The 12,516-nt window shown below is 38.3% G+C and overlaps 1 protein-coding gene across 1 annotated transcript in view; it reads left to right on the top strand.

The window, feature by feature from the left end:
* The first annotated feature begins 403 nt into the window (after positions 1-403).
* MAST2 (microtubule associated serine/threonine kinase 2) overlaps positions 404-12,516 on the top strand; it is a 102,864-nt gene continuing 90,751 nt past the window's right edge. Inside the window, exons 1-2 of the mRNA XM_009884653.1 lie at positions 404-461; positions 2,400-2,606. Of these exons, the coding sequence (XP_009882955.1) occupies positions 412-461; positions 2,400-2,606 (257 nt within the window). The 5' untranslated portion in view covers positions 404-411. The remainder of the gene's footprint in view (positions 462-2,399; positions 2,607-12,516) is intronic.

Below are 12,516 nucleotides of genomic sequence, written 5' to 3'. Positions count from 1 at the left end.
TGTTCCTGCTCCATGAAGCCCGGGAGAAGTTTGTCGTGGATTTGCCGATGGCTCAGCCTGAGCGTGTCAGGACCGTGCTGCTGACTGCGTGACGGGTCAGATGGCTAGTTTGTGTCTTGGACTTTTCTGCACCTTCGTTTCATCCTGGTGGGCTTTATTTCCTTTCTCTGGATGCTATGAATAGACTCGTAGAAGATTTTTTTTTTTTTTTAAATAATTAGGTTTTTGACATGAGCAATGCGATTAATCTGGACCATTACTGAACTCCTGAGGTCTCTGTGACACTGGGGGTACGTGAAGAGCTTGGAATTGCACTGATTGTTCTGTGCTCTGCGTTGGAGTGATAACGGTGGGCTCTCCTTCCCGGCTCTAAGCCTCTTATGCTGGGAAGAAACATAGTGTATCAGCACAATGATGAAACGGAGGAAACAGAGGCTTGGAGCCCCGTCTCTGCGGATCCAGTAAGGACTGTTGTGAAAAATAAATTGCGCTTAAACATTTCAGATTGAAACTCTGAAGAAAAACAAGCCTGAATTTTCTGTGGCCAATAGACATTGCTTTTATTTGTTAGAACTTTCTTTATCTGTCACGCTTATTTGGCTGTACATGAAATTTCATTTGGAAGCTTTAACATTTTATTTTTGTAGAGCATTTGCCATAAAGTATAGCCAAAAAAGAGCAATATTTAAATGTTTTTAAATGGGGTACAGTGTGGTTAGGTTTTGTACCAAGCATTAATTAATATAGTAAAAATGAATGTTTATAACTCTGTCTTTCTAGTTTGATCACTCTTCAGATTTAAAAAGTACTTTCAATACTCTGCCAGAAAGCTCTCACAGGGCTCAAATCTGCAGAAACCTTTGCTACCTTTGTTGTCTTTTAAAATTAAGAATGCTATTGAAAACTCTTAAATTCAAAACAAAAAACCTTTATTTATATCGCCACATGTATTTCTACAAACGAAATTTAAACAAGCAATTCCTTTTTAATGCTTGTGTCCTTTATAAATGCTGTGAAATCTACTAATGAAAACTGCTATTTATGATGCTCATAATTATATTTGTTTTTTTCTAGTAGTTAAAATTAAGGAAACTGTGTATTTAATACTATGTGTTTAAGTAGAGGAGGTTAAATGAATCTATCGTATAGTCAGAGAAGGGAGGAGCAGGGTAAGAGGCAGGCTTAACCTTTGCTGTCTGCGGACTGTAAAGCTCATCAGCTGTTTAAGCAGAGATTGCTAGTGGGGAGGATTTCCAATATGTAAAGGTTACTTACTGATAAGTATTTGGATTCATTAGGAAATTTAAAGCAAGGAATATTGACAAACATGCTTGACTTCAGGACTTTCACTGTACAATATCTGAATACTAACCAAAACTGAAGCAGGCCCCACATTTCGCCTTTGCTCACTTTTGTGCTTAAATATGGTAAATAGAAACTTTTTTCATCCCTCAATCAAAATCAAAGTTATAGTTGTGAAAATACAGTGGCACTAGTTTGTATTCTAATGCATAAGCACATTTTATCATACCAATATTTGTAAGTTAACTTTTACTTTATTTCTAGTGAAGGACACCTCATCGTGTATAGTTCAATAAAGTAGGTGTTAGAACCTCTTTTTTATGTTCATGTAGAAGTCTGTTTGCAGCTTTTTGGAAAGCAGCTGCTTTGAGAAATTTTCTGTGCTCTCTGTGTATACCAATACGCGCTGGCTGCTAACCCTGCAAAAGCGGTATAGTTTACAGAACTGAGCACAGAGCTGGGAATCGATGTCCTCAGCTGTAATCCTGATGCTGCCATGGATGTGCTATGGACGAGTCACTTAACCTCTTTGTGCCTCAGTTTCCTCATTGCTAAAATCAGAGTAAAGCCATTTTGCAGTGCTGCTTTCAGGCTTAATTAGTCGTTGTTATAAAACGCTGTTGTTTTCTAGTTAATGGTTTGTGTAATTCATGTTTCCACAATTGCGTATTTCTATTGTTGCCACAGCCGTGGTGTGGAACCACGGCTCCCAAATTGTGAAGGCTGTGATATAAATGGTCCATGTCTGTTACTGGTGCCATTATCAGCTTAGTTAATTCTTCTCAATTAAATGTTTTACATGAAGGATTGACAGTGGTGTGTATTCCAGAAAGCCTGGGAATCGCTACAAAAGAGAATTTGGATAATTCCAGATTGGAAGATTTTAATAGTAGATAAATAATGTTGACTAGATACTATATTGACTGACAAATGCATTTTGGTTTGGGTGATAATCAAATGGATGACTTAGTTTATTGCTTTTATTAGGAAGATATAGCTTGTATTTTGGAAGTATCTTTTTTTTTTTTTTCTTTATTGAAGCAGAAGATGTGATATTGACCCTGATTTATTTTTTTTCTACTGTGGTACCTTGTCAGAATCTCCTCTCCTTTGTACTCCCACTGCCGAGGAAGTGATGTTCATCAGCACATGTTCTCTCCTACATCTGCTCCAGGTCTGCAGCACCTTAAATTCCCATTTAGTGCTGACTGTGCACTTGTTACTTCTCCTCTAGTATTTTACCTGAACTCACAACCCCACAGCAATCCGTCTAGTCCATCCTACAGCCATCCCTTTCAGTGGAGGTAAGGAGAGGTATCAACTAGGGATTTCTAACAGTTTGGTGTTGGTGTAACCATTTGTGAACTTACCAGCTTTATAGTTTAAAAGAATAACTTCTAACAGAAGGGAACAGTGTTGTAGTTGTAATTTACTTCCAGTCATTTAGGGTTCAGGTTGATGTTGCTCCTTGGTACAAATTTTTCTAGTTCATGTGTAGTTTAAAGCCCTACGTAGGGAAGAATATAAAATTAATGGAGGAATGCAAACCTGTCTACTCGTGTGTGCATGCAAATTCCTGGTTGTACCTTGTGCTAGCTTCTGAGTGCATGTGCAACTTGTACCGTGGGGCAAAGAAACCCACGCAGGTATCGGTGATGTCGAGAAAACCAACGTAAAAGTAAAACAGGCTAGAGTGGAGTCCTTAAAAATCCGTGCCTAGAATAGCGGGTCCATGCTAACGTACTGTGCTCTATTCTATTTGCTGTAAATCCACATTATTTTCTTACAGAAGCTGGCAGGCTGAAGCCTCTGTCTCCAGACACAGGGTCTACAAAGGATAACGAGTAAAGTCAAGCCTGTTGTTAGGAGGCTTAAATGTGGGGTACAAGAGTTTGTAAATCAAGAAAGTCCAAACCGGCTCAGTTTGTATTAAAGCATTTGAGAGCTTGGCGGATGTATTTTTGCTTCAGGAATAGCCCTTCCTCCACGTTGTGCTATTATGGAACACGTATGGCCATCAGCAGCACCAGTGGAAACCTTCAGCTTCTTCACTAAGAAGAAACTTCACCCAGTGAGGTAGCCACAGACAAAGGCTAACATGAGATAGAGATCTTTGTGTGTGCGGTTATGAAATCGGAGCTCGGTGGTACCTACTTAAAACTTGAGCCAGCAGAGCCATCAGAGGGCTGGTTTTGAAGTTCACATGCTGCAGTGTGGATGTAGCTGGTCAAATTTCAGTTACTCATCAGGTGGTAATGCAATAGCCCCTGGATCCAGACTGTTATTTCAGAGGGAGATTGCTCACGCTGGCCGGCTCTGGTAGGAGTAACAAGAAAATTTGAAGTTGAGCTATTTTAGGCATCTGTCCCTCTAATGGAGAGTAACATATATTACATCTGTTGGGTGGAAATCAGGTTGTCAGCGAAGGAAAGGATTGTCGCCTGTGTTTGTAATTGGTGTATTGTGCACCGGAGAGGTGCTTGCGCAACGTCCCTGCCGCTTTCCCTGCGCCTTGGACAACACTTGCTGAAAATTCTTACTATGGTGCTCATTTTGGCAGCGCTTGCAGCGAAGTGACTAAAGAGCAGTCTCAACATTCTAGTGTCATTGTCATCAAGAGAATTTTAAATTATTTTTTGTTATTTACAAGCTAGTATTGGGTAATGTTCCTTTACAAGGGTGATTACATGGGATTAAATGCTGTTTAGCATTAGGGCTAATTAACAGACTCCTAAGTAGTAATTAATTATAAAAATTAGGTAACTGTTAAAATCAGTTGAGAACTGTTCTTTTTGGAGAGGAGATCTAATGATTATCGATTATTTTCAAAAGCCTTTTCGGTACTTAATGCTTTTTTTCCTATGAGAATCCTTCAATCTTCAGGCTTTTGACATGGGCCAGTGAATAATTTTCTCTTCAAGAATAGTTCATATAAAAGTCTTAGTGTTGAGTTATATTCCACTGTTACTATGGACTCTCCTTGATAATAATATTTTTCACATATGGGGACCTTCCAGCCATCTGCTCTGTAAATACTGAATGGTTGATGATTCACAGATACATAGCTCTGTGTAAGAGCTTAGGTCTACTATAATAACTTTTTATTTTCGTCCTTGTTGCTTTCACCTGTGCAGCACTTGATCCTGTTTTATCCTGCCTTCCTTTGTTGTAGTTTTGTTTAAGCAAAAGTTCATCTTGGCCAGTTATTACCATCATTGATCTACTCAGCTTAGCACCCTCAGGTTAGCCAGGCTGTGGTTCACTTCCAGGGCTATGCAAGTGATACTAGGAACTGGTGGAACATGTAACTAGAAAAGTGCATGCCTTAATGTTAAATCTTTCTCATTTTTTACCATCTGTATATTGTGTTTGCAAGTATCTACATAGGTCTCCCCTTCTTGCCTATTTTTCGTGGTGTCGTTAATATTTTTACATGGATGGGTGAAAAACTGTTGGTGCATCTGATGTCAAGTATGTTCTCCAACTAGCATGGAAGTTCATGGCTTCTGAAAGAACTGATCTAATTAAGAGTGAAAATATTTTATGTCTAGCCTTTGAGCAATTGAGAATAACATAAAACTTTCGAAAGAGTGAAAGGAAATGTGAAGTGATTACGATAAAAATAAATTGATAGCAGGTGAAATAAGGCTGTTATAGTTGATGCAACCATGGGTTGGAATTAAGGTCATGGATCTTTAGGAAGAAAAGAGAATGATGTCCAAAATTAAACTGAAGTATTGAGTCTTGTATTTGGGATCTGGCTTGCACTCTTCTGGGGGTAGCAGGAAAGTCAAATCACTGAAGAAGAAAATGAGGCCATGTTTCACAGCCGGTCCTCTTTATGAGTTGGCAAGTCTTTGTACAGCCACATTTGTCCTTTAATTTAATCAAAATATGGATTTACAGCATTTCTTGATATCAAGTTGCTTAAAAGATGTCATGAATTAATTGTTCTAGCTTGGAAGTGGTGGGCTTTGAGATCAAAGGAATGCGCATTTCCCACCGTTTCATAAGATGTTACACTCTCTGTAACACCCACAGCAAGATATAAGTTAGTTTCAGTAATTCTAGAAATGAATTCATTTGTGGTAACAAGGATGAAAGTGTTCAGGTGCCATATTTCTGGCATCTCTCGTTGCTGCAGTTGAGGTGGAGTCTCGGTGGAAATTTGCTTTACCCTAACAAATCAAGGGAAGAGTTTGGTTCAGCTGGATTATTCAAGGGGTATTTTCTCATGCTATTTTGATTTCATGAATTCATGCCAGTTGTGGAACATGTTCTTATAGGGATATATGGTAGAGACTATTTTTTTAGGAATGTTTTCCCTTGGAGGTTCTAGCCTTAATAAAGTCTATTGATGATAACTATTAGGTTTTTTATAGCTTTGCAGAACAGTTTCATAGATTTTTTTTTTTTTTCCTAGCCTGTACAAAATCTGGTCACCATTTCTGAACGTGATGGTGGTCAGATCCTTGCTGTCTTATTTAAGTAGAACAAAATGGGAAACCTAATGTTGCTCCAAAATATTCAGTGTTTGAGCACAGAACATAATTACTTGATCAGTGTGTAATTACAATATTATGAGTTTTATATAATTAGGATTTTATGGACATCTGTGATATAATTTAAGAATATATTAATTTATTTACATAAAAAGTCTATTCTAGGAAACAAGCATTTAATCAATAACTGTGTTAAGTAACAAGAATATATTATACATAGATGTTCAGCAAATGTGCTGGGAGGGTTGCTTGCCTTTATTTACAGCCTTTTTTGTACAAGCTGTTGCAGTGGATGAGGGGAGACCTATATTTAGAGCTATGGCTTGTTTGGGTGCACGAGTGTGGTTCAGCATGCAACATCCTCAGCGAGTCTCCTCTGATGCAGTAAATAGATGGGGCTTCCCGGGTGTTGCAGGGTGCCGGTGGGCTCATCTTCACCATGGGGTGGGGATGGAGACATCCACCTTCTTGGAATGGGGTCTCCTGTTAGACTGTGGTTCTTTTTCTTATATATTGGGATTGCTGGTGTGCCTTGATGAATGTCTTGTAGCTCCAGTCCTTCTACTTCAAGGCAGGTGGAGAGATCCCTTATGCGGATGTATTCTTGGCATGCGCCACCCCAAATCATCTGTGTTTTGGGTTTTGAAGACTACATACATTTTACAACAGCAGGGCTGCACCTGTAAACAGAAGTTGCATGTTTTTAGGGAAGATAAAAAACATTTCAAAATTCAAACTTGATGAGGTTCTTTATATTTTTTATTTTGAAATGCCTCAAGGCTTGTCAAGACTTGGTGATAGTTTCCTATCTCTACTTAAATTTCCTTTTAGTTTAAAGTAACTTGATACAGGTTTTAAGAGTTTATTTTAGTTAGCATTTCCTATTTGACAAACGTCAGAGGATTAATGAAGAGGACTATATTCAGCTTGAATGACATTTGGAAATGGTTCTGGTTTTGCAGCAAGTTTAGTGCTTGATTTGGTACAGGTTCTGCTTTCTTAAATGTGCTAAATAATTGGTCAGAGTTGACTGCAAGACAGTATAATGTCACTTTTGGAAACAGTGTAGATAAGCAATTCAGGAATAATGAGTAACAGAACAACTTTGTGAATATATCATTATGCATAATGTGAAATGGTGAATTTTGAGTAGGTAATCTTTTGGCAACTGAATTGTAATCTGCATCTCACATTGAATGAATGAATGAGTTTCCCAGAATTAATTTCTTTTTTAATGGAAATTTTTCTCTTTATTCCTTTTCTTTTGGACCGTGTATTATTCTTGGGAATAGTTTTTCCCATCTAGGAGATGGTGACTGCAGGGGAGGGACACATTGGTGATACCTAAAGCTTGACAGGCTCAGATAACTTTTTCTTATGCTGATGGGAAACTGTCCATGTGGTTGGAAATTCCAGGTTGCCACCTGGTTGGAAATATTCAGGCATGGTGGCCTGAACAGTGTAATTTTTTCGTGTGAAGACATTATATAAATGCTAAAATCCCTGCGTCCTGCCTGGAGTTGCAGTAGCAGAAGAGTTAAACCCTGGGGTTTGGAGCCTGAGGTGTGAATTCTTGTCTTGTTCCAGGCTCACCGTTTGGCTGCGCTCCGTAGGACCACTTGTAAAGCATAACCTGGTGGTTTGACCTGGGAAAGCAGAGGCTCCCAGGGGAAAGTATGTACTTGTGACTTCAGAAGTTGGAGGGCTTTAATGTTTGCTAGCCATTTCACCTATAAACCAAGTGGTTCATAACTGTTTTTTCTATATAATTGTGTTTGAAGGCTGTGATCTGCTGGTACACCTGCATATGAGCTGACTCATTTACTACCCCTGCACTATCCAAAGAGTTTGGGATGGTAGGGACAAGCTAGCAACTTCGTTCTCGTGAGGAGCGAAAAGCTCAGAAGGTTCTTAAGAGACTGTAGTAAATATTAAAGCTTTTCTTTTTCTGTCCTTATCATCAAACAACAGTGATTTCCTTAAACAATAGCGGCGTGCTCAGTTCTGTACAAAATTCTGCCTTCCCCATAGTCTCTCCCTCAAAGACCTTTTGATCTTGAATACAGATACAGAAACAACACGTGCGCTGAAAGATTCCTGGCAAGGGAATCATTCTGAGAAAGAAATATATATTCTTAACCAGGCAGTCATGTGTTTATTATTCTTGATAGACAGTTCCGTGCATCTTCCAAAACTTGTTTTTAATCGTACTATGAGGCAACCAGATGCTATTTTTAGTTTTGATGGAAAATCGGTGAGTGTACAAACACGCCCGTTAATATCCCGCACTGAAGCACTGATAGTAGAGACGTCCTAAGAGCGAGTACCTAGTGTCAATTTAACAGACTTGAGCTGGGGAGAAACAGAGATGATACGACACAGTTGCTTGCATTAGCACGGGATTATTCCTGCCCATAAGCAGGAGATTCCTTTCAGATCTATTTTCTTAGAAAATTACTGTTTGAAGCCATGAGTTGTAATTTCTAATTTGGGTAGATAAAGCATTTAGTGGGTCAATATTAACCTGAAAGCTTAAGGAAAGTTTAGAATTGTAAAGAAGGAAAGAAGATTTCAGGGTAACATTGCACCAGTTTTAAAAATTGTATCCCATTTCAGCTGTGTCTCGCTACCCTGAGCTATGGTGAACTTTTGTCTCAAATTTAAGCTCTTGTTAGAATATTTAGAACTGTCCCATGCCAGAAGGCCTTCAAGAGAGCTTCACTCTCTATAATGCATCCTCTTGTACTCTCTTTTCTACAGGCTGCATCCCTACCCCCCTTTTCTTCAGTATCTCTCTTTTCCTATTTTTCTTTGTTCATCTCAAATACGCTCGTTCTAGTCCTCCAAGTTCTCTCTTCCCCTCATTTATCTCCTAAAATTTTGCTACTTTGGCTAGTGGTTATTATTCTGTCATTCAATGCCTTGTGTGGTACTTGAGAGCATAATCTTCTAACCTAGTTTATATTACACTGTCATCATGAATTATTAATGTTCTAAAATAAAATCTTCAAACTGTAATCTTTGCTGTGGTGAAAGAGCTCTGTGTGCTTTTGTTTTCCTTCCTGTCTTCCCTGTCCTTTCCTTTCTTTAGACCTTCAGATCTTTAGAGCAGGGGTGTTATTGATCCAGCCGTCTGGGAAAGACTTGCTGTGCAATGAGAGTCGCGTTGTCACATCTCTGGGCTGAGATAGGCATTTATTTATAGAAACACTAAATAAAAAAACTTGTGGAAGTAATACTTTTGATTCTATTAGAAGACCTGCTGCACAAATAGAAGTGATAATGCATGTTCGGGTTATAGCTTGCCTGAGACGGTGAATATTATTTCTTATGCTCTCTATTGTATTGTTCCCATTTTTGTGTTCCTGTGATTCTGTTTTATTTCTCAATAGATGAGAAATTTAAAATAACAACAGAACAGGTCAGGTTATAATTCTCATCAAAGTTTTAGTGCAAAAAATTCAACCAAAAGAAATCTCGTAAAAATCTTTATCGGTTTGTTTCCTCCACACTTCATTTTAATGCAACTGTTTGTTCATTCTGCTTCCGAGAAACTGGAAGATTCCAAAATCATTAAACGTCCAATTTTCCAAGTGAATCAACACATAAATATCGACCAGAAGCGTTCCTTTAAGTCATGAGTGTCTGCATTGCCCTCGCAGAGAACTTGCAATTAATTTGAACAAAATGGAGTTGATTACAGCTGCATTCATCTTTGACATAGAGGAACAGCCCATGGGGACGTGTTCCAGCCTGCACCCCATGGCTTAGCGTCCACAGCCTCCTCTGATATCAAGATGGATCAGAAAACTGTGACCTGTCACTTCTGCAACTTTCCCCTTCTTATTAAAAATAAGGGCAGCTGCAGACTACGTCGTAGAAGGCCACAGTCTGCTTTTTACATACTGTTGTTGTAAGTGTTTGGTATTGCGAAAAGTACTTTATTTAATAATTTTGCAAGTCATACTTTCTCTGGGCAAAGTACATTCTTTGGACAAGCAGGTGGTGTTTATTTGCATGCCTGATCTATGCTGTCTCCGCTTATCTGTTTGTTTAGTAGTTTGTGTGTTGTACCAAATAATCTGATGAGCTGGAAATATTATTTGCTCTTTATTACTGGTTGCATTATTATAGGTGGTGCAGAAGCCTAAATTTGATGTTGTTAGAAAATACTAAAAATTGCATAAATTTTGCTTCAATTTTGCTTATTTTTTTTTTCTTCCCTAATCTGTAAAATCTGTATAATGTTAGATCTGCTAATCAAAATTTGGAAGAAAAGAAAGTAAAGTGAGTATAAGATGAATATTCCCCTTTATCAACATTTTCTTTTTTCTTTATATCCGAGATGGCTTAAAAGGCCATTGTTGAGGTGTGCTATGTAAGTCATATTTAGTTAAAAATGAAGAATTCTGTTATATATTTTTGTTTATTGCTATATTACTTAGATTTATTTGTGCCATTTTTAATGTGTTACAGTAGAGTGTAGTAAGGTTTAGCATTGCAAACTTTTAGATTTTGCTTTTAGTATTTTAAAACGAATTTTTCTCTGGAGACTGCCGAAATCATTGAGTTCCATATCTGTCTATTCTGTACTTTATTTCAAAGCAGAGAATTCCGTTTGGGCCAATTTATCTTAATTTATTAAATCTGCTTCTGTGTTCCAGACCTCTAACATGTATGTCCCTACTTATATATAGATGGACATACGTATTAGAAGTCATATATAAAATAAGTATCTCCATTAGAAGAACTTCTAAATATTATGTATATTTTAGAAAACATTACTTTTGTAATGCATCACCTTTGTGGGTGTCCCAGAATTACTGTAAAACAGTTTATAGAGATGTATCAACCTGTAGTTATATAAAAATCAGTGTTCTGGGCTTATTCTCATGTTCATTCTGTCTTGTACATTGTATATTTTTCTGAGGCTCACAACCTTGAGTAATTTGTTTGCCTGCTGGTTGATGATATGTTATCACGGGATTCCCAGACTTTAAGATTAAAAGCTAAGCTTTTGCTGTGAAGATTCATATTATTTCAAAGAAATAACTAAAATAGGGATCAATTTCTGTTAAAAATTCATGGCCAAATTAGGATGTGATTCTGCCTTTAAAACTGGATGAACTGTTTATCTTTTTTTTTTTTTTTTTTTTTAATACCAGCCCTCATGATGTTTCCCAAGCATGGTTTTGATTTCTCATGTCTCTTCTGTACCGTGGCTTATTTTGTAAAATCTATTCTTATCCCATGCTCTAACTTCATTAAGAATTTATGCTCGAAAATGTAAAATTCATCGTCTTAGTCTGTTCATTACAGTCGCATTCCCCTTGCTCCCAGAATAACTCTTCTTAGCCAACATCCTACAAAGTAAGCTTTTTGTCTCAGAAAAGCCGTGGTAAAGGCAAGGGCTTTACCATATCCTCAACGTTTCAGTTGAACCTAAGTGTGTTAACCAAGAAACAGGGAAACAAGCTGCCGAGTGGAAGGTTCTGCACTGGAGATTCAGGTTGGAGCAAATGGTCTGATAATTACCTAGAAACAAATCAGATGCCAGAGCTTGTTTTAGAGTTCAGGCTTGATTTGGTCTTCTGGGTCGTGTGGTGTCAGAGAGGTGAAAGCACTCTCTGCGTGCTGGTTACCAGCTGTAGCCCCGAGCCTGGAGGCGCCATGCTGGTCCTTGGCACAGTCTCTGCACAGGGTTGCTGCCGTGAGATGGGTCTTGGAAACTTGTGGTGGTGTATAGATGAGGAGAGCCCTTTTCGCTGTTCTGAGCAATACTAGGTGTGATTTGAGTAACAAAAATCCCTCTAATTCACCCAGTGAAATAACAACTTTGTTCCCTCTCTTTGCTGTTTGCTTTGTTCATTTTACCTTAATTACTCGTGTCTTTTCTTGGTTTAGATTTAACCATGCATGGTAGTTCTTCTTCAGTCCTCAATCCCTACGAAGACATTGCTGCTGCTTTTTATCTTAATTTGTCCTTTAAGCTCTGCGCTGCAGTTTCCCAGGAAAGCAGAGGGTAATAACGGCTGCTTTTTCACATTCGCTTTGTCGCAGCAGTCTTGTTGGAATGGGTTGTGGGCAACGTCTGTCAAGGACTGTGTGTTACAGTTCTTTGGGATATATACAAAAACTCTGTTTACAGGAGAATTTAGCAATAGTCAGGGCTTGTTACTCAGCGCAGGGAGCCAGAGGTGGAAGAATTCTGTAAAGAACTGAAGCCGGTGCAAGTGCTGTACGTCTTTGTGGAGAGGCTGATGCAGGTTAGAGTGGCAGGAGAAGAGATTCAGATATTTTCCTGTTTGCAAACGCTGTCGCACAGCGAATTCATTAACGCTCTATTACAGGTTAGAAAGAAAGTTTTAAGTGCGTTGTGATAAATAATACATGATAAAGATGACAAAATGCTATGGTGGCAACGGGAAGCTCAATCTATGTTTTCCTTTGGCTGAATTTTGGCTGGTGAAGAGGAGGGAAAATCTTTGGATGAGGACACGGAGGTTGTAGCCGCACTCCGTGATGCTGTGTTTCTTGCAAGTGTTACTGAGTGTCTTCAAGAACGTTTTGGATAAAATGTTAGAAGATTTCTGGAGAAACGTGAAGTGAGATTTTCGGAACTGATGTTCAGTATTGTTGTTTTTCAAATGACATTTCTCATTTTTTATGGCGTTTGAATCACATATTGAGGTTACATTTGATTAAATAAGAC

This window comes from Charadrius vociferus, unplaced genomic scaffold (genome assembly GCF_000708025.1).
Source record: "Charadrius vociferus isolate BGI_N301 unplaced genomic scaffold, ASM70802v2 scaffold163, whole genome shotgun sequence".
Lineage (NCBI taxonomy): Eukaryota > Metazoa > Chordata > Aves > Charadriiformes > Charadriidae > Charadrius > Charadrius vociferus.
The sequence above is the reverse complement of the archived record's forward strand: the minus strand, read 5'-3'. Positions and strand labels throughout refer to the sequence as shown.